A 20,819-nucleotide genomic window follows, 5' to 3' on the forward strand; every position below is an offset into this window, starting at 1 on the left:
TATTAAACAACGTCACTGAGGGTGGCACCCAGCAGACTCCTTGGCACAGAGCTGGCTCTTCAAGCCCCTCGTCACCTGGCCCCCATCTCCTGCACCCCCACCAACCACAGGGGACGGGGCTAAAGGCTTGTCGGGTCTGGGCCCAGATGAACCCAAAAGGATGTGGAGGTCAGGCACCGGCAGGGGTGCTGCCCAGGGCAGAGGGCCTGTGGGGTAGGCCATCTCAGGACAAAAGCACAGATAATCTCGGCTCCACTGCATAAGACAGAAATGGAGGGAGAAACACAGACATACACACACACACACACACTTTGAGTGCTTTTGTCATTTTTGTTTGTTTCATTTTGTTTTGAACACTAAGATTTATTTTCAAACAGCACACAGACGTCTGCGGGGCAGGGCCAGGCCAGGCTGGTGTCTGGGCCCGAGGTCTCTGGAGACGCTGGACTCCACCCACGGCAGCTGCCAGGAAAGGAGGACCCTAGCCCAGGCGGTCAGGCCCAAGCTTCAGGCAAGCGTGGTGCCCGGCGGCCCCCAGGCCCCGTCCCACGGCCGGGCACACAGGCGGCGGCGGCGGCGGCGACACCCAGTGGGCGTGGGCGGGGGAGGCGGCCGGGAACTCAACTAGGGGACACAGCAGCTTCAGGAACACGGGTGATTCCGCCGGACTCGCCGAACCCAGGCTCTTTGGAAAACCACCTCATGTTTGGGAGAACACCTCTCGGCTTAGGTCTCTCCCCTCAATTTCCCTTTGCTTTTCAAAAGTTTAAAAACAAAAACGGGGGAAAAAAAAGAAAGGAAACACACATTTTTCGGGAAAAGGTGCCGTTCTTCACGCGCCGGGAGCGCCGCCAGCCGCTCTGCTCTCACTGCACCCGCTCGGTGAAGTTCTCAGGGAAGACGCCCCGGCACTTCTCCAGCTCCTTGTGCTGGTTCCAGTCACTCTCCTTCACGCCCATGAGCCAGCCTTCATCCTGAGGGCAAGCCAGCGTGTCGCACGGGGTCGGGGAGGAGGGCGTCCATCCCGACAGGGTGAGCCCTCCTCTGCCCTGTCTTTCCTCTAGACGGTCCCACCCACCTTAAAGGACACCTCTTCCAGGCAGCATTCCCTGCTCTTCTCTCGAGACCCAAATCAGCCCCCCAAGAGCCATCCCTCCCTGCAGTAGGTGGGTTTAACGCTTCGTGTTTGGTGAGTCCTCCTCACTGCAGGAAGGCAGCCTGACTGCTGCACTGGTCCAAACACCTCTAAACAACTCCTTCAATCCCTCACCAAAGAGTTTCCCAGCAGCTAGTGCCCACAGAGGACACATCACCAAGAAGGACATCAGCTGTCCTTCCAGCTTTCTACAAACAATGCCAAAAGGTTCTGCTGAGTACTGACCACTTGAAAGCTTCTAGAGTGACCTGAGGTGTCCCACCAAGCCCTCCAAGTTGAACTTGACCTTTGCTTTAACAGTGACCCCTCACAAGGATCATCCATCCAAGCCCCGACAAGCCCTGACCCCTGGGCTTGCAGTGACCGTATACGCCTGGGACCCACCTGCGTGATTACCTGCCTTGTCCTCGACCCTGAATGTGTCCTACCTGATCCACTTCCACCCACCCCAGACAGCTCCCACTCCAGGCTGGGAGGCCAGGAGTCTGCTCCTGAAAACCCCACCCAGCGCAGGGCTGGCCCAGTGGGGAGATCAGTGGAGACCTGGGGCTTCAGGAGAATCGACTGATTCAGCGCCAGGCCTAGGAAATCCTTGTTACTCAAACCTCCCAGCCCACAGTAGCCTCAATAAGTACATAGTATCCTCAAGTCCCAGCCCAGGACGCCCCAGCCAGGCTGGCCTAACCCCAAACCCAGCCCTCCTCCCACCCTCAGCCACTCTGACAATTAAATCACAAGGATGTGTTGATGACTAAACGGACTTGAGTCCCACCAGGGCCCCTCTGCACTGCGGCTGCCACCTGGATAGCCACGTGGGCACCCCCACTGCACCACCAACAACCCACAAACAAGGGCTCCTGCTGAGGGGCCACGGCGACCTGAATAAAGCAGACCCTCCAGACCTGGTGGGGGGGTGCGGTGCAGGGCAGTTCTGCCCCACTCTGTGCCCCCCGGGCTCAGCAGACCCTACTCTGAGGACATTCTCACTAACAAGGAGAGGCCACAGCAGGGGGAGGGTCTGGGAGGCAACGGGGTGAGGACCCGCTGGGGACAGGACTGGGGACTCAGGGGCCCATCCCTGTGGGCAGGGAAGCTGCGGTTCCTGTGGACTGGGCAGGGCCAGCCTGGGAGCTGGCAGCACCCGGGGCCAATGGGAGGCTGCAGGGCAGGCCGGTGTTGGGGGGGGGGGGGGCGGGGCGCGGTCTGTGGAGGGGCAGCCAGGGATCCTGTCCTGGGGGGTCGGGATGAGCATGGAACGGAGAAGGGGACGAAGGGACTAGGATGCAGAGCAGAGAGCGGAGAGAAAGGCAGACAGAGCCCAAGGAGAGGAGGAGGCAGGAAGCAGGAAGTGAGAGACTGAGCGGGGAGACAGGGAGAGAGCAGCAAAGGGGAACCGTGCGGGCAGCAGGGAAGGGACGGGGAAGGAAATGCACGGCCGAGGCCGCGGGTCGGCTGGCGGGGCTCTGCTGCCCCCTGCTGGCCGCGCCGCCTCCCTGCAGACCGGGCCGCACCTGCTCCTCAGGGTTCTGGAAGGGGATCACCAGCACCACGTCCCCGGCTTTGAGCTGCAGCTCGTCCGTATCAGTGGCTGTGTAGTCGTGCTGGGCCTGCACCTGCAGAGGGTGGGGAGAGCTGACACCTCGGGGGCCTCTGTCCCACCTGCAGCCCCGCGGGGGCCGGGAGCAGGTGAAGGCAGCAGGAGCAGGGCTCGGATGCCACCTCACCAGTTGAGGAGCAGAGGAGGGGCAGTCGGGGAAGGATGGCTTTGGGCCCCCCACATAGCCTTGGGCCCAGTGTCCTCCCCACCCCACAGAGGCAGCCAGAGCGGCGGGTCAGCAAGTCAGGCTCACCTTGAACATGAACCCCGGGGGCAGGTCCAGGCGCCCTGCCCCGCTGCCACCCTCCACGGTGCCGTTCACAGTTGCCGAGAAGGTCTCCACCACCACCGCGGGGAGAGAGCTCTGGGGGGAGGGGGAGCAGGTCAGCGAGGGTGTGGGGGGGCCCCGGAGGGCAGGGCCACGCGGGCAGAGAAGGGGGGTGTCTGTGCCCAGTGCCAGACCAGCCTGCCTCCAGGTTCATCAACGGGAACCACGACCTGGACCAGCACAGAGCAAGACACAGGGCTAGGGAGCCGCGGGCGGCAGGGAGAAAAGACAGGGCCTTGGTCCCTGTCCTCTTACGGAGGCTGCTTCACTTGCTGCTGTCTCCCCGGGCTCCTGGGCTCCAGCCGCAGGGTGGGTCCCACCCGCCACCTCCGAGGCCTCTGCTGGCTGCAACATAAATGCCACGTGGGGTCAGACACAGGAGGGGGCGCCGCGGCCAGGACAAGGAGAGGGGCCGCGGAGGGCCAGTGCCTCTGCCCCCAGTACAGGGAGCCCCTCAAGGAAAGGTCCCCAGGCACAGGAAGCAGCTGGAGGCACTGGCAGGCACACGGACCAGACCCAGCGTGACGGACGTGCTGCTGAGAAGCCCAGCACAGGCCCCCGGGTGCCCTCTAAGCCCAAGCCCTGTCCAAGCCTCAGCTTCCTCCCACCCACCCACCAGGCCCTCAGCAGGTGGCTCCTGCGGTGAGAGCCCAGGCAGGGTGCTATGGACGCTGCCGGCTGCAGGTTGCAGTCAGGCTGAGCTGGGCCAGCACTGAAACTCAGCCACTTCTGAGCTCTGGGAGCAGTCACTCAACCCTCCTAGCCCCACCTCCTCACCTGTAGCAGGAGCAAATGTCTAGGTTAGGCTGACGATTAAAGGAGAAGTCTGCAAAGAGCCCACCATAAGCCTGGAGGAGCTCTGAATGCACCTCCCTCCCACCATGGGAGGCCTGAGCTGGGAGGCTGCAGTGGCGGGGGGGAGGGGGGGAGGTGCGCAGTGGTTGAGGAGCAGGCGAGGGGCTGACCTGACCTGAGCCACCCCAGCAGGAGTGACCGACAAGGCCTGTCCGGGGCCTCCTGGCTCAGGGCCCTAGCCTCACCCTCAGCCCCACAGTGGCTTTGTCCGTCCTGTGCCCCCTCCTCCGGGCTCTTCCTCCACGCTACACCCCCAGAGGCTGGGGCAGGTGAGGGGCTGAGGGGGCACTTACTTGGGCCGGCCCGGGCTCGGCAGTCTGGCTGGGCCAGGCCACAGCAAAGGTGCCCTCGGCAGCGCTGGGCTCCCTGGAAGGCAGGCTGCCAGCTGGACTCTCTGTGGGCTAGTGACAGGCCACCAAGGAGAACAGGGTGGGAGGAGCAGGGGCCAAGGGGTGGGAGGTGTCGGGCGGGGGCGGGAGACAAGAGAAGAAGGTGGTGAGCGGCCCAGCGTGGGCCGAGGGGAGCTGATGGGTGCCAGCAGCCGGCAGCCTGGCCAGAGCCCTGCAGGGGACAGAGGAAGACTCCCCAGAGGGACACCTCCTCCCACCTTCTCGCTCCCACCGCTGCCAAGGGGACGCAGCTCAGTGGCTCAGCACTTGCTGTCAAGAGACTCTGCCTGCCTGTCTACCAGGCTCTCTCTGGCCTCCTCCAGGGAGATGCCCAGGAGCTTGCAAGCCTGAGAGCCAGGGCTGCTGGCACTTTCACACCAGCCCCTCCTGCTGCGGCAGGAGGTGCGTCACCAGCGGCAGGGTGTCCCATGCCCTCCCCGAGGACTGGATGTCTGAGCCACCAGGTGATGACGGCCCCCGTCTGGCAGGCGCCTGGCCTCACCCGGCCTGTCCTGCTTCTCCAGTCGTCTCTCCTCCCTCCTCTGTCCCAGCAGCTCCTGGGTCCCGCTGCCCTGCGGGGCCTCTGCTGACGGAAAGCTCCTCGAGGGGAGGACCCTCCACCCCGAGGCCCCCCTGCCCACAGGCCTCGGCCCAGCCTGGGGACATCCCACCCATCCTTGGGGACCAGCTGGTCACGGTCCAGGGCCCCTCCCAGGCCCTGACAGCTGGGCCGCACCACGGGGGACTCTTCGAGGCTCAACTGAGGAGCCCCTTCCCACAGGGCCCGGCTGAAGGCAGTGTCTCCCCAGGGCAGGGGTGGGGTGGGGCAGCAGAAGAGCCCCCTGTGCGCGTGGGCGCGGCCGTGCGTGCGCGGGCACGTGCGCCTGTGAACCGGCCAGGTGCGGGACCGGGGGGGTGGGCCCCGCGCACACAGGACGGCGGCTGCCCCGAGGGCTGAGCACGGAGCACACACAGCTTACCTCCCAGAGGTCCCACGGAATTGACTGAGCGCGGCAGAGGGGAGAAGGACAGAGTTCGCACGGAGGTTAGAGACGGGGGCAGGCAAGCAGTCCCCAGGGGCCCCCACCCCGCGCCTGCCCCGGGGCCCTCGAGCCCAGCAGGCGCAGGGCACAACAGAGCCGGGCTCCGAGGTCTCCAGAGGGCCGAGTCCTGGACACCTTCCGGGGGACTGAGACCCACAGGCCGGGGACTGCCCAAACCCGGGGCTGCCGCCAGGAGAGGGGCAGGAGGCTGAGATGGACCGTGTGAGGTGCCAGGTGAGCGTGCAGCTGACCTCCTCCTGAGGACCTCTCGCTGACCTGTGTCTGCCCTCTTCCCTTCCTCGTGGTCAGGACCAGGGGAGGCAACAAGAGCTGGGGACCAGGGCTCCAGGAGAAGGGCAGTGAGTGGGAGGAGGGCCTGGTGACCCCAGGACCCCCAAAGGCCTGGCCTAGATGAGCCCACATGGCCGGTGGGCAGACATGAACCCAGGCCCCGGTGGCCCGTGGGCAGTGGTGGGCTCACACCAACCTGACCAGAGGGCGTGGGCACCTTCACAGGGCTTGCCACAGGCGGGAGGGGGTCAAAGTCCAGGTCCAGCAGACTGGCCTGCTCCGAGAAAGGCCCCGGGGCCTCAAACTTGGCAGCAGCGGCAGAGGAGGAAAGCAGTTAGTGACAGGGTGCGAGCAGTCAGCCAGGGCGCACACGGCAGGCTCCTCTCCCAGACACACCCACCAACACAAGGAGCGCGGCCCACGCCACACACCTGGCACAAGCTCCACCCACACACGGACACACCTGGGGCCAGCTCGGCCATTGGCCAGGCAGCTGCCCCCCAAGCCCCCAACCCCCTCTCTCGTCTGTCCCCATCCTGCGGGCCGAGGCGGCCTCCCAGTGCCTGCACCCACAAGCTCCCCCGACCTGTGCTCCCTCCAGCAGCGGCCCAGGATACAGCCCGGGCTGGACAAGACCACACTCGGGACCCCTGGCCTGGAGGGCCCACAGACAGGCACCGGCCTCCCCTTGCTGCCGCAGACTGACAGGTGGTCCTGCCGTGACACCCACCCCCAGCCAGTTCACATTGCCCAGGAGACCCGTGGTAAACGTGGGGGTCCCCAACACCTGAGCACCCGTGTTCACACTGCAGGTCCCCCGAGCCACCCCAAGGTTCCCATTCCGTGGGGCTGAGTGCACACCAGTGGTGTACATGCAGCAGGAACGGCCCCAGGAGACTGAGACACGGTGGCCCCAGCCTCACTGTGAGAAGCCAGCCCCTCAGTGAGCTGGGCCGCACAACCATGGAAGAAAAGGGTCTTTCCCAGAGCCACCCTGGAGGACAAGCCGCCCGGCGGCAGCACCCAGCGAACACGGTGCCTTCCTAGGAGGAGGGCTTGCTCGTCGCTGCCCCGTCTCACAGGAGGGGCTTCCCTAGACACAGGGAGGGCTGCACCTGCCCCGGCTCGGGAGAGGGTCCTCCCCTCGGAGCGCGGGGTGGGCTGTAGCCCTACAAGCCCAGGGTAGCCAGCTTCCCTCCCCACCCCCTTGATGGCGCCCAGAACTGACGGGATGTGCGCTCCAGCCCAAGGCACCTGAGGGCCTCCATTTAGAAGGACCCAAGACCTGGGAGAGTGGGCAGGGACCCCCCGGGGGGCCTTCACAGCCGAGCTGCGGCCTGTGCGGGGAGACCCAAGACTTGCAGCCCTGAGAAGGACGGGTGCCACCGGCCCACAGCTCAGGAGACACGGCGCAGAGCTCAGAGAGCCCAGGCCAAGGGGACGCACTCCTGGCCATCGTCTCCTTTAAGTCGAGCCCTGTCCAGTGAGCCTGGGAGGAAAGTCACTGCCATCTCTGAAGGAACGAGTGTCCGGGACACCGTAGGGGCTGGGCTCTGGGTGGCCTCCCACCAGCCGCCGGCAGCGTTTCTCTCCCTCTTGGGGCCCCACCACCTGCCCCCTCTCAGAAGTCAGCCAGGCCCAGACAGCCACCCCCTCAGACTCCAAGGGGACAGGATCACCGGGCCAAGGGCGGACCGTGTGCTCCCTGCCCACCGCCCAGCAGGCCAGCCTCCCGCCATGCGGGCCCGGAACCGTCCTCCGGCGCAGGCAGGCAGGCTACTCACCACAGCCCCGCAGCGCGGCCCCGTCGGCACGGAACAGTGGAGGGACCAGCCCACCCCAGCCCGGGCACCAGCACCCACCCCCGCCGGGCGGGGCCCCGGCTCCCGGAGCAGACAGAGGGACAGCAGGGGAGGCATGCGGGAAGCACGGAGAGGGCCACATTCGCGAGGGCGGCCTGGCCACAGGTGAGGCCCGGGACCCCTCACCTGTTAAGTGGAGACACCGCCTTTCAGAGGGGACTGAACACCGAACCAGGCCAGGTGGGTGAGTGGCTGGCTCCATTCCCTGTGCAGGGTCTGCTAGCCCTCGTGTGGCCCCAGGTCCCTCGTGTGCGCCCCCAGGCAGAGGCAGACTCAAGATGGCGAGCATCCCAGCCTCAAGCTGCCCGGAGGCTGTGGTTCCCCGAGGCCCCAGGACCGCCCTGGGCCAGCCTCGGCCGCGCTCTCCAGGGGGCTCCCTCTCGGGTCCCTGAGCCAGGGCATCACCGGCCCACCCCCAGCCGCCCTGCATTGAAAGATCCTAGTTCTAATCTGAAGTCCTCCCAGGGGGGCTTGAAGCCCACTTGTCCCACAGTCCCTGGCAGCAGAGAGCACTGTTCTCCGCTCCCAGCTGCCTCACCCAACACACGCACGCCCTCCGGCCCTGCCCTCCCCTCCAGGCCTCTGAGCTTGTGCAAAGGAGCCTTTGGAAGGCAGAGCCCAGAGACCTCCAGGCAGGGCAAGCCCACAGCAGCACGGCAACGCGGGCCCAGCACAGCCTGGGACTAGCCAGTCTGCACAAAAGGCGAGCCCCAGTGTGGACAGGGCCCTGGCTGTGAGACCCAGAGGCCAGGCTTGGAGTGGCCTCTGTGAGCTGATCTGACCACATGTGGCCCACCCCTCTGCCTCTCCAGTGACCTCCCCTGCTCTGCCCTCCATTTGTCCACCTGGGAATGGACATTACGTGCCTCCTAGGGCGTGTGCAGCAGCAGCCCTGCTCTGCGGCCCAGCCACAGCCCCGCCTCCAAGTGGTGTCTGCAGCTTCAGGAGCTAAAGTCTCAGTGCCTGGCAGGGCTCTCCCAACTGTGCATCTGTTGCTTCCTCACTGCCACCCTCGTGGCCCCTTCCAGACACATGGAACTCCCGGTGTTCCTGAGCCTCTCTCTCACTCCCCCGGCCTACATACAAGCTGCCGAAGTGTGTCTGCTCCTAGCCACCTGGCAAACGTCACCTGCTCCAGGAAGCTTTCCCTGATTGGCCCAGGCCCTCTGTGCTCCCTGCCCCTTTGGGCCACAGCATCAATGGAACCAAGAGGCCACTGCTGAGCCAACGGTCTCTACTAGAACCATTTGCTCATGTCCCTACATCTGGCCACATGTTCAGAGATGAGGGATGATGGGTAGAGAGATGGAGGGGTGTGTGAGAGGGAGGCTCAGAGCCAAACGCCTGCAGCCAGCTTCCTGGCTCCTGAGGCAGAGGCACAGGGCGTGGGCAGATGGGGAGAAGGCCATGCACACCCCGGAAAGAGCAAGAGAAGGGGCAGAGAGCTGGGCCGCGGCGGCCGCGGCTGACCTGGGAGGGGGTGGTCACGCTGATCTCGGGGACAAACGTGTCGTCAAACAGGCTGAGGATCTGCTCGTGCTTGACCTCCTTGGACGGGGTGTGTTTGGGAGGCGGAGGGACAGGTGGGCCTTTCCGGAGCTGTGGGTCGGCAGCGGGTGAGGGGGCCGCGTGCGGAGGCACAGCAGAGCGTGGGGGTCGGGGGAGACAGACAGACAGAGACAAAGTCACGGTTAGTCACACCGGCCATGGCCCCACCCGGCAACTGCAGAAGACAACACGGGAGAACCACTGCTCCCCAAGACATGAACACCGAGACCACAGGGACCCCCGGGAGGGGCCGAGCAGGCGGCCAGAAACCCTGCACGGAGAGAGGTGACGGGGAGGACGAGGGAGTGAAAGAGAGAAAAGGAGAGAACAGGACGGAAAAGAAGGAAAGGAGGTCCCGCCGGGCCACCAGGGGCCGCCGTTGGAGGGTCTGGCTCTCACCACCCTGGGGGGAGGCTGAGGAGAGAAACAGGCGCTGAGAGAGAGCGGGCCCCCCGCACCCCCGCCCCTCCGCTCCCGCAGGCCCGCTTCCCACCCCCCCCTCCACCCCCACGCGGGAGGCGCTGGGGAGGCCTGCTCGGGGCCAGGGCCCGGCTGCGGGCCACACAGCCGTGCACCCCCCAAGACTGGGTTTCCTCATTTGTCAAGCTGGGGTGACGAGAGCGCCTGCCTCACGGGCCGAATGTGAGGACAGTGAATGAAGATAGAGAAAGGCTGGCGCAGGGTCCGGCCCGAGCAAGCGCTCAGGTCAAGTGTGGGCGCTCATCACCCTCGCAGCGTGGCTCTCCTACTCAGCTCCTGAGCGGGCCTGCGGCCAGGAGAGCTGCGCCAGGGGTGGAAGGGCCAGGGGACCGTCTAGCAGGGCTCAGAGGGGCTGTGCAGCGGAGCCCACCCCTCCTTTCTCCCCTTCCAGCTCCTAGGATGCTGCAGAAACTCGGAGAAAACTGGTGCGGGGGGAAGCCGCGCTTCCGCCCCCCCCGCCCCGCCACGGAGCCCCTCCTCTCGCTGCCCCTTTCAGGGCCCTGCATGCTCCCCACCCCCACCCCCACGCCCCACAAGAAAGCAGGCAAGGAAGAGGGAGAGGCAGCCACCTCCGAGATCTGGGTGCTCTGGGGGCTAAGGGCCCTGGAGCCTGTGTCTCAGGAGGAAAGGAAGATGGAGAAAGTCATGCAGCCCAAAGACCAGGGGACAGGAAAAAAGGGGACGCTGCAGCCGGTTGGGGCAGGGGGGCACCTGGGAGGGGGCAGACGGTCACAGATGCCCCTGGAAGGGCCCAGGGCCATGGGGGCGAGCCTGGGCCAGCAGGGACAGAGAACTGGGGAGGAGGGGAGGGCGGCAGAGCAGGAAGAGGAAGCGGGGCGGGGACGGGCCACTGAGACACGTGCCTACCTGAGACGGGGACTTGGGGAGGGCGGCCCCGGGGGTGGCCGCACTGGCAGGCTCGGGCTCGTGGTTGACTCTGATCTCGGGGGTGGCGGCAGGGGAGCCGTCCGGCGGAGGCGAGGGGCTCTTGTTCCCTTTTGCAGGGGGACTGTCACTGCAGAGGAGGCGAGACGAGAGAGGGAGCCTGATGGAGGGAGGTCGTGGCACCTGACAGGGTGTGCACACGTGCCAACGCCCTGGGGCCGCGTGTGTGAAAATGTGTGCGCACATGTGTGTACACGTAGACCCTGGGAAACTGAAGGTGCACGTGTGTCCACAGACTCACTGTAAAAACGTGACGCCCACGTGTGCACCAGTGTGTGTCTCCACGCACCCATGTGTGAAATTGCACGGCTGTGTGCATGAGAGTGGATGGAAATGAGGCGGCATGGGCATGAGCACTGGGAACACGCAAATGTCCGCAGCAGGGCCTGCCCTGGAGACAGTGATACACGGAGCTGAGGTCTGCGGGCCCCGGGGGAGCAGGGCGGGACCCCAGGAGCCGCTGCCAGGGGCTGGCCAGCCACCGGCAGGCCTCCACCAGGTGCAGGGGCGCAGAGCCCCACAGCAGGAGAAAGTCAAATGCCCTAGAGGCTAAGCGAGTCTCAGCCACACGTCACGCAGCAGCCCCTGCACTCAGGGCCTGACCCCATGGACCTGCCTGGCATCCACCCCTCACGCCAGCATTCGGCCAGCCCCGCTCCCAGGGCCCCAAGCCTTTGCTCCCACAGGTCCTCCCAGGGAACCTGGGCAGAGGCTATGGGCAGAGGGGGTAGGTAAAGGGGGGCCTTCACAGCAGGGACGAGAGGGTCAGGCCCCCAAGTCGAGTCTCAGTACCGACAAGGATAAGCAGTGCATATAGCCCGCCACTTGGACGCAAAATAAAAATCTATGTTGTTCTTGCCTAAAGAAACTCTAGAACAGATCGGGAACCAAGAACGGTTACTCAAAATTGAAAATAGAGAAAGGAAGACAAATAGAATGGCTTAGTTGGTTTGTAGGTAGTGCTTGCTGATGCTAAAGTTATGGACTTGATTACCAAATTACGGCAAAGAAAAACAATATCTTAATAGATGGAGAAACCAGCAATGCTTATTACAGAATCTGGCAAAGAGTAAGAGTGTTAGGGAGAGAGCGAAATGAATTAAAGGGAATTGATCATTGAAAAATTCATCTTCTTTTGAAAATAGCCATGTTATTCTTACGGGTAGCAAGGGATCTCATTTACTCATACTTGCGCTGGACCATGTACCCATAATCAGTCAACACTACCAAAAGGGAAGAGATGGACTAGCATAAATGTCGAAAGAAAAAGCATCTGAGGGCTTCCCTGGTGGCGCAGTGGTTAAGAATCCGCCTGCCAACACAGGGGACATGGGTTCGATCCCTGGTCTGGGAAAATCCCACATGCCGAGGAGCAACTAACCCCATGCGCCACAGCTACTGAGCCTGCGCTCTAGAGCCCATGAGCCACAACTATTGAGCCTATGTGCCACAGCTACTGAAGCCCGTGAGCCTAGAGCCCGTGCTCCGCAAAGAAAAGCCTTCGCACTGAGAAGCCCGCGCACGGCAACAGAGTAGCCCTGCTCTCCACAACGAGAGAAAGCCCACACACAGCAATGAAGACCCAATGCAGCCAAAAACGAATCAATTAATTAATTATTTGTTTAAAAAGCATCTGATTATTCACAGTAAATGAACTATATCTAAACACAAAAAAAAAAAAAAAACTCTAGAACAGTGCTGACTGAGACCAGCCACCAGCTACAGATGGCTGTTTAAATAAATTAAAAATCCATCTCCTCAGTCACCCTGGCTATGTGTCCAGTGCTCACCAGCCACATGAGGCAGGCGGCCACCATGTTGGACCGGGCAGGTCTAAAAGGACAGACAGAAACCAGTGACGCCATCCCCTGCCCGCAGCAGGGGATGGGGGCACAAACGTGTGAGAGACATCACGGGTTCCTTCTCATCCTCACTGAATGTGTTTTATGGGAACATCTTGGCCTCCTTAAAGAATACATATACATCCAGTATATGTACACACACACACACACACACAATGCCTACAAACCGCAGAGCTGCAACAGCCCACTCTCTGAGCCTCCCTTCTGGCTGCATCCTCCACTCCTGGTCGGGCCACAGCCCGAGAGGACCGGAACATGCCAAGGCGGTCTGCCCGCCCCCCCATTCCCGCCCACACCCCTCTGCCCTCTGCCCCCTGACACCACACACCACACACAGGAAGGCAGGTTAGGGGTTAGTGGCGCCCTCGGCAGGGCCAGGCGCATGCACGGGGCTGGGGTGCCGGCCTCCGAGGCCCCCGCCACGCAGCACTCACTGCCGGTACCTGTTCTTCTTTCTGCGCAGCCGGGAGAACAGTTTAGTTTTCTTTCTGTGGGGACGGACGGGATGTGGAGGCCTTGATTTGGGGGACGTGAGGATGTGGGGCCGGCCTATTCCCCTCCCTCATCGGCAGCCCGTCTGCTCAGAGGAGGGCTAAGGGCTGAAGCCCCCCGAACTCCGGGAGGCTGGGCACAGGGCCCTGCCCTGCCCACCGCCCCCAGTGTCCAGCCCCGGGGCGCCCGCTGTCCAGTCCTGGGGCCCCCACTGGCCTCCACATCCTGCCAGGCACCCTGAGGCTCCCTGCCAATAGAACAAGTGACAGAGGACGCTGCCCCGACGCAGGGCCTGGCGAGCAGCAGGGGGCTCAGGCCAGGACAGCGCCGGCCACCCGCCTTGCCCAGGGTCCAGCCACAGGGGCTCCGGGGCCCAGGAAGGAACGGGGCCAGTGGGCCAAGGGGTGCCCTGGGAGAGGAGGCAACCTGACTGCCCCGTGGACCACTTCCTCTCCCCTCAGACCAGCCCTTTCCCAGAAGGCCTGCCCCCCCCCGCCCCCCCCCCCCCCGCCCACTGCCTGCGGCTACACCCTCCACCCTCCTCGCCCATCCTGGATGCCACCCTGACCTCCAGGCCAGGCGAAACACCTTTTGGCCTTTACTGCCCCCAGGGCTCCCTGTGGGTGCTCCCTCCCTCACACCTATTGTGTTTTCAGGAGAGAAGAGGGGCAGTGACATTCACTGAATATTGAGTGCCTTCCTCCTCCTAGAGCACACCCCAGTTACCCCGAGAACCAGATGCAGTCACCCCGCTTTGTAGACGAGGAAGGCGAGGTGCATCGCTGCCCTCCACACTATGCCACGATGCACGTGCACCTCACGGAAAGAAAGGGAGGGAAACTTTAGACATGCTGTGGTTTCTCAAGGCCCATAGCCGAGGGCCAGGTGATTCCCCTCCTCCCTTGAGCTTTCCCCTCAGGAAGCAGGGCTCCCCTCCAGGCAGAGGGTAGCAAAAAGGACCCATCATCCAGGGACTTGAGGAAGGGTGGTGCCACGCCCCTGCTCTACAAGGAGGCTCTTTCCGGAAGCTGAATCCTGTCATCCCAGGCCTCACCTGCAAAGCTGCGCAGGCACCCCGACTGGAAGCCAGGCCCAGGCGGGAGGAGCTGCAGGCTGCTCCTTCCCTGGCTCCCCGGAGCACAGGGAGGCCAAGCGGGAAAGGCCCAACCCTTGGGGGACAACAGGAAGGAGCCCTGCCCCCAGCACACCTCCCTCAGTCCCAGCAGCCATCGTGGGTGGGGGGAGGCCGGGGGCGGGGGGGGGGGTGTCACACACCTGGGCTGGGCCTTGACCGTGAAGGTATTGCTCCCATGTTGCTTCTCCAGGCTGACCAGCACATCGTTGAGGTTCTGGTTGAGCTACAGGAGGCACAGCAAACTGGTTGGGTGGGGGCCCAAAGAGCCCCCCTCTCCCTAATAACATCCCTGCTTCTCTTGGTACCCCAGCCCCTCCCCTGTGCCCCTGCCCCAGCCAGGAACACGCTCTTCTCTCCCCATCAGCAGGAACCAGCACACCCATCCCAGGAAACCCACAGGAAGAAAGGAGGAAGTGGGCTGCACTACTAGCAGTTATTGTTTCTGGGGACCATCTTTTTCTTCTTTCTATGACAGGCGTTTCCTAAAATGCCACATAGAGCTTGTACTGTTTTTAATTTTTTTCAGTTGTTTTTGCAAATTAACGGTTGATCCTAATTGTTAAAGTCACTTGCCAAGATGCTTTGAGGCCACGTTACAACTGCCAGAGGTTTCGCCAGAAGCGCAGGCCAGATGAGGGGTTCACCCCAGGCACCTCCTGATTCTCTTTCCTGAGAATATCTCCCTCCACGGGGAAGCCCACAGCTGAATTTTCCTCCCACTTTACATAAATGTTTTCTTCCCCAAACACCCCTCTCTGTTTGTTTTTTAAATTTTTCAGACGTTGTCTCAAATCTTTGAAGGAAAGAAGAAAAAGCAGGAAGGAAAGCGAAGGCCTACCAGGCAGGAAACCGTATAAGGGTGGTCACTCAGGACAGGCCTCAAGCTGGCAAAAGCCCCCCTCCTGCCCTGGGCCTGGAATCCCCCACAATCACTTCATTCCTCTGGGCCCAGGAGACAGAGTCAGGCCCACCCACAGCAAGGGGAGGGGGGCAGCTGCCAACGCGGGGTTTCTCCAACACAGCTCTGCAGCTTAACTGCCACTTCAACCAAACTGAAGGCAACACAACATAGGAACTTAAGCTAACCAGACCCCTTCTTACGCCAGAGTCTGTGGCTAGAGCAGACCTGTTTTAACGTCTTAAGAAACATGAAAAAACCTCTTTTTAAATTGGGAAAATTCTAGTAATATACTTATTATCTGCCTACAAATTGGAAAACCACCACCATTTTCTGACACGGAGCTCCCTGGGCCAAGGCTGCCTGAGAACACATTTCCAGTTTGAGGGGGGCTGGCCCCGCCCAGGCAAGGAGAACAGAACTGGGAGCTGGGAGGGGGCCAGGGTTGGACCCCGGGGGCCCACGCGCAGCCTCCCCAGGAAAGCCGGCAGCTCCCACTCGGCCCCGGTACCTCTAGTCCTTAAGGACTGGGCCCCGACACTGTTCTTCAAGGGCCCAGAGCGGGCGCTGTGGTCACCAGGGTGTGTCCAACCCCAGCAGGGAAGAGGAAGCTCGGCCCACCCTGTGTGCCTCTGACCCTGGCCCTCGGCAGGTGGAGCACAGCCCGGAGGCCCTACCTTACTCATCTCCTTGTGGAAGTTCTCCTCCAGGCCCGCGATGCTCTGAAACGTGTTGACGTAGAAACCCACACGGCTGCAGGAAGGAGGGCAGAAGGGCCAGGTGAACTGCAGGTCAGGGTGGGCAGCCCAGGAGAGCCACACAGGCTGCTGCACCTCCACCCTCACTAGACCCAGCCCTGGGAGGGCACGGAGCAGGGCTGAGCTCACCTCCCACCCCTCACCTGTTCCACAGGGACGGCAGCTCCTCCTGCAGATCCACATTCATCTCCTCAAACACCTTCTGGGCTTTGATGAGCTCCTCCTCGGCCTGGGGGGCGGGACGCATCATTCCCCTCTGCGAGGCCTCTGTCCCAGCCAGCCCAGGCTAGGCCAGGCCCCCCCACCAAGACCCACTCCCCCCAGTGCACGGGAGCCAGGGCTCCAGGGAAGACGGAGGCTGAACTGAAGCAAACCTCTGCATGCAGCCCCTAGGGCCCCTGCAGCCAGGCCCACGGGGGCACCCCAGGTGGAGGCGGGCAGGGCAGCCATGGCCAAAGGGAGAACACCCCTCCAATCTGGTCCAGGTGCACCAGGAAGGAGGTGAGGGAGGAGTAGAGTACAAGAAGGCATGAGATAAGGGGCCAAAGGCGCTGGGGCACAGGAAAGGGCAGAGGCCTCAGACCCAGCCAGGTGGGACCCTTCTCACTTACACGGGAAACCCTGTCAGGCTAGGAGCCCACCTGCCACCCAGCTCTCTGGCCCTGGCCCATGCCGGCCCCTCCGACTATTCCTGCCCCCCTTGCCCAAGGCCAGCCCCTACTCAGCCTCAACCACCTGACTTCACCTCCCTGAGAGAGTCTTTTCTAGCCCCTGCCGACCCCTCTCTCCTCTGTGACCCGTCCCCACCAGACCAAGGCAGCAGCTCAGGGACCTCCAGGAAAAGCAGGGGAGAGGGCGGGGAGGAGGGAGCCGGGCTGCTGGGCATTGTGCCTGCGTCCACTCCTGAGGTCTGGGTGCCTTCCCCAGGGCAGGGCCTGCACCCTCCAGGCCTGCCCACACCCACCAGGCGGTGGCGCTAAGGCCCCGTCGCAGAGTCCAAGAAAGGAGGGAGCCTGGCGGGGGCTGAAGCCAGGGTGGGGGTGAGTCACAGACCCCGGCCCCAGAAAGGGCTCTGCTAGCTCATTCTGGAGGGTGCTGCAGGAAACAGTGACTCAGGGGGGTGACTTGGATTCAGGCTCTGAGTCACAGCCCAGGAACGTGGAGGCCTCGCCCAGGAGAAAACTTCCCTCCAGCAGCCTCACGTTCTCAGGCCAGCTGGCCTGAACGCCAAACTGCCACAGAGCACACCCACGCTGCCCCATCCCACCTGAGCCCACCCAGCTGTCCCATCCAGCTTCAGGCACCAGGATTAGCCCGAGTCCCCTACCCCCGCTGTGCCCAGGACGAGCAGCAGCGACTTGGGGATGGGACTGGAGGGGAGAGGGTTCACCACACTCTTGACTACATGACCTTCAGGTTGTCAGAACTTGCTAGAATGAGCATGAGCGTCTAGCCTAACTTTTTAAAATCTCACTTAAAAATTAAAGGGAAATAGGAAATAAAAGAAACATCTTGAAGTGTGCATGCCTCGGGCCGCTCCTGGAATGGATCAGATCCGGGGTGCCTTCAAGGCCATAGGCCAGATCACCCCTGCCTTAAGTCCTCTGAGAATCCCAGTGCCTGATAAGGGGCCACTACCCCTAAGAAAAGGAACTCCCACACTTCCAGCCGCCAACACCTCGCACTGTCATGCGGGCCTCCTACCCAAGTGCCCACAGGTTGGCTCAAGTCCCACTTCCTCCAGGACCACCTTGACCACCCCGGCTCCTGTACCAACAGAGACCACTGCTCTGGTCCCCACAATGCTGGTCTTAACTCCCCAAATGGACGTGTGGCCAACACGGTGAGGACGGCACAGCAGCTTGTAGCTGTGCACCAAGCCCTGTTCACACACCCAGCAATGCTGCAAAGGACAGGGTGGCTCCGTTTCAGAATTCCTAGAAGCCAGGGCCTGTGTCTTTTATTCCCTTTGAGTCACATGCCTCATATTCTGGCCCCTTCAGAAACAGTAGGGTGGCGGGAGGTGGGGGGAGAGCTGTCCATTGTTGGGGAGGCCCTGCAGCCCCGGTGGCTCCACTACAGGTCGCCGGACACGCGCGCCATGCAGCAGGGTCCTGCAGGTAGGTCTGGGGAGACCCCAGCACATATGGAGAGCAGCTCAGAACCAGCCAGGGGACATTCGGAGCTGGCCAGCTCAGGAGAGCACAGCCTCAGGAGGTGGCACTGTCTCCCCACAGTCAAGTCAGCCAGCAGGGCAGTCCCAAGTGCCCCAGCTCACTGCCAGCCAGCAGCCTGAAGGCTCCCTAGCCTCCAGCCAGGCCTGAGGCAGGGTGGGGAAGAAAGAGAGGCTCAAATAAAAACTGGATCCAAATGGGAATGTCAATTTGGCCAAAAGGCAAAACATCTGCAGTTCGACATGCAAAGATGAGATCTCATGCCCTGGCCTCCCCCGCTGATCCCCCAGGGCGGGGGGCCTCCCAGCAGGATGCCCAACCACACCCATCCCAGGACCACGACCACCACCCCAAGCCCCAGAGTCTCCCAGGGGCTTCTCCCACAGTACAAAAATGTTCACCTGGTATCCTGCCAAACTCGTTTCAGGGAAAATTATGCAGAAATCCTGGTTCTGGGTCAGTGGCCCCATTCACCCTCCAGGCAGAAGTCCTAAACTCTACAGGCAGGACAGGCTGCTCCAGCCCCTCAGCCCTCCTCCACCTCCCACGGCAGGGGAGGACGTGGGCCTGTCCAAGACGCGCCCCCCACCCTATCTCCCCCAGACCCTGGAAAGATGAGGCTATCAACAGCTCATAGCCTCCAAAGTCAGCCCACAGCTTTGGCCTAAAAGAAATCAGGCAGCGGGTTGGATAAGAAATTGGGCCACGAGCCCACGCGGAGCCCAGAGCTCTCCATATCACAGGCATTGAACACAGGGGACAGGCAATGATGAAATCAGAAGGTGGCCCAGAAAAAACAGGGCAGCTGCCCAGAGAGAAACCCAGTCTCCTGGATGGGGCCTCTGTCGCCTGCCCCCACCTCAGGACCACGAAGGGGTGCTACAATCATGTCAGTTTCACTGGCCTGAGAACCACGACGCCACCTCTCCCAGGGCACTGCATCGTGGTCCTTGGCCCATGTTGCCCACCCAGGACCCGGCCATTCCGAGGTATTGCCAGGATAGTAGTATCACTCACGAGTTTCGCACAAAGAGCCTCCTCCAGGAAGCCCTCTGGGACCACTGTGATGTGGACTGTTTGCCCTCCATGAAATTCCCAAAAAGCCAATCCTTTAGGCCCTAGGTCTCAGCATCCCAGCCAGACTGAAGAGCCTCCCTAGTGTCCCCTCCAGGGGGACCATGGGGCCTCCAGGTCCCGAGGGTGACCAGGACTATGGCCAGCTGTGGCAGGACCACCCACATGGAGCCCCAGGTCAGGGACCCAGGATAACGACCTGGGGTTTGAGTCGGGTAAGCCCCAACCCAGTGGCCCTGGGACCTTAGGCAGGAGATTCTGCCTCTCTCGGCAGGCTTGTCTCCTCTGTAAACTCAGGATAACCTCACAGTTCTTACGAGGCTTGAAAGACAAGGCATTAAAGACACCACATCCCTCCCTGCAGGAGCCCTCACAGAGGACAAAGCCTCCGAGGCTTTCCTGGGCTCCGGGAGGCTAGGATTTCAGAGTTGGTCCCAGGACAACCAGAGACTCGGGGACTACACAGCAGAGGTGGGCCCATCCCACGTCAGCCAGAGGCCCCCAGCCCCTATCCACGTCCTGCGTGTGACCTCAGATCTCTGAAGCAGGAGCTCTCCCAGCGGAGGCATTTGAAAACAGCCCTGCCTCCCAACCCTGGAGGAGCCCTCCCCCCCCCCCCCCCAGGGCGGCTGGGCAGATGGGTGACCAGCACCACCCAGCACCAAGGACAGGACGACAGACCAGAAGGCGCCAGCACGTGCAAGGTTAGAAGCCAGTGTCACCTGATTTCGGAGCAGGTTAGTTTGAGCTACGAGATGAGCCTGCAGTTTGCCTTGGCACCACTGGGGGGCGGCTTTCTCAAGCAGCGAGACAGGCTGGGGGTGGGGAGGGGAGGTCAAGGCCAAGGAGAGTAGAGAAACAGGAGGGAGGTGGGGAGAGAGAAACAGAGACACAGACGTTAAACACCACATCCAAACAGTCTCCAGCGCAGTGACAGACACCTGCCACCCTCCAGAGGGCCAGCCCCCTACAGCAGGGAAAGGCCCGGGAGGCTGAGAGTTAAGGGGAGCCCCGAGCAGAGCGGAGAAGGGGGTGAACTCCAACTGCAAAGCAAACTGTGAGAATCGTTAGCAGGGACAGAGGGGCTCAGCAAGCGCGGTCCCGCCCCGGGTAGGCTGGGGGGCTCCGCCTTCGGACCCTCGCCTGGAGAGCGCGTGTGCACCCCTCCCCCCCCAGCTTGTTCCAGCTGAGACAGGGTCACTTCGCATCCCGTGACGGAATTCCACTCAGAGCACGCCAGGCCAGCCCGGGCCGGGCCAGTGAAACCCAAGCCAGGCCTGTTCTCATCCTGGAAAGCGGCCCCAGAGCAGGCGTAGGGGCCAGGGGACAGGGCGGCGTCCTGAGATGGGCCAGGAGGGGGCCCTCTCCCGGGGACCCGTAAAGGCCTCCCACTCATCCCCCACCCCAGCTCCAGACCCGGACTGGTCCCCAGCTGTGAACACATCCGCAAAGGGGGTTCAGGGCACGGTGACACACAAGCCTGCAAAGAGTGTGGTGAGCGCAGCGCAGGAGGAAGGGGGGGGTCCCCTGCAGTCCCCTGAAGACCCTGCCCCAGCCCCCACCACCCCCAGCCTTACCTTAGCAATTTTGGCTTCATCCTTCTTTTTGGCCGTTTGGAGGGACTCGTAATGGTGCCGGGCACTGTCGTAGTCCACCAACTTCCGCCCGCGCTTGGCGATGCGTGACTGGGGGACAGAAGGAGGAGGGGGCTGAACAGGGCCGGCGCCCACGCTGAGATGCTCACCCGGGGAAGCTGGGTCACGAGCATGGGCACGGGGACCTGGATGCACCCAGAGGGCTGAGGGCAGCCGACCCCAGGCTCAACAAGTTCGTCTAGCACGTGCCGGAGACACTGCAGCTGCAACATGTCTGGCGGCAAAGAACACACCCCTTCGAGGCAGTCCATGGCCTCTGTGGTCCTTTCTTAAAACT

The 20,819-nt window shown here is 62.6% G+C and overlaps 1 protein-coding gene across 13 annotated transcripts in view; it reads right to left on the reverse strand.

Annotated features, from left to right (window-relative positions):
* Positions 1-310: 310 nt before the first annotated feature.
* Positions 311-20,819, reverse strand: part of BIN1 (bridging integrator 1) — a 59,025-nt gene continuing 38,516 nt past the window's right edge. Inside the window, exons 6-18 of one of the 13 annotated variants that reach the window (XM_057745627.1) lie at positions 20,465-20,572; positions 15,783-15,868; positions 15,559-15,634; positions 14,124-14,206; positions 10,417-10,564; positions 8,992-9,120; positions 5,856-5,963; positions 5,306-5,329; positions 4,230-4,337; positions 3,337-3,426; positions 3,007-3,117; positions 2,668-2,769; positions 311-974 (exon numbers count right to left, since the gene is read on the reverse strand). In XM_057745627.1, the coding sequence (XP_057601610.1) occupies positions 867-974; positions 2,668-2,769; positions 3,007-3,117; positions 3,337-3,426; positions 4,230-4,337; positions 5,306-5,329; positions 5,856-5,963; positions 8,992-9,120; positions 10,417-10,564; positions 14,124-14,206; positions 15,559-15,634; positions 15,783-15,868; positions 20,465-20,572 (1,281 nt within the window). In that variant the 3' untranslated portion in view covers positions 311-866. Of the gene's footprint in view, positions 975-2,667; positions 2,770-3,006; positions 3,118-3,336; positions 3,427-4,229; positions 4,338-5,069; positions 5,964-8,991; positions 9,121-10,416; positions 10,565-12,799; positions 12,845-14,123; positions 14,207-15,558; positions 15,635-15,782; positions 15,869-20,464; positions 20,573-20,819 lie in introns of those variants that run through there. The other 12 variants (XM_057745616.1, XM_057745617.1, XM_057745618.1 and 9 more) reach the window with 12 other exon arrangements.

This window comes from Hippopotamus amphibius, chromosome 8 (genome assembly GCF_030028045.1).
Source record: "Hippopotamus amphibius kiboko isolate mHipAmp2 chromosome 8, mHipAmp2.hap2, whole genome shotgun sequence".
Classification (NCBI taxonomy): domain Eukaryota; kingdom Metazoa; phylum Chordata; class Mammalia; order Artiodactyla; family Hippopotamidae; genus Hippopotamus; species Hippopotamus amphibius.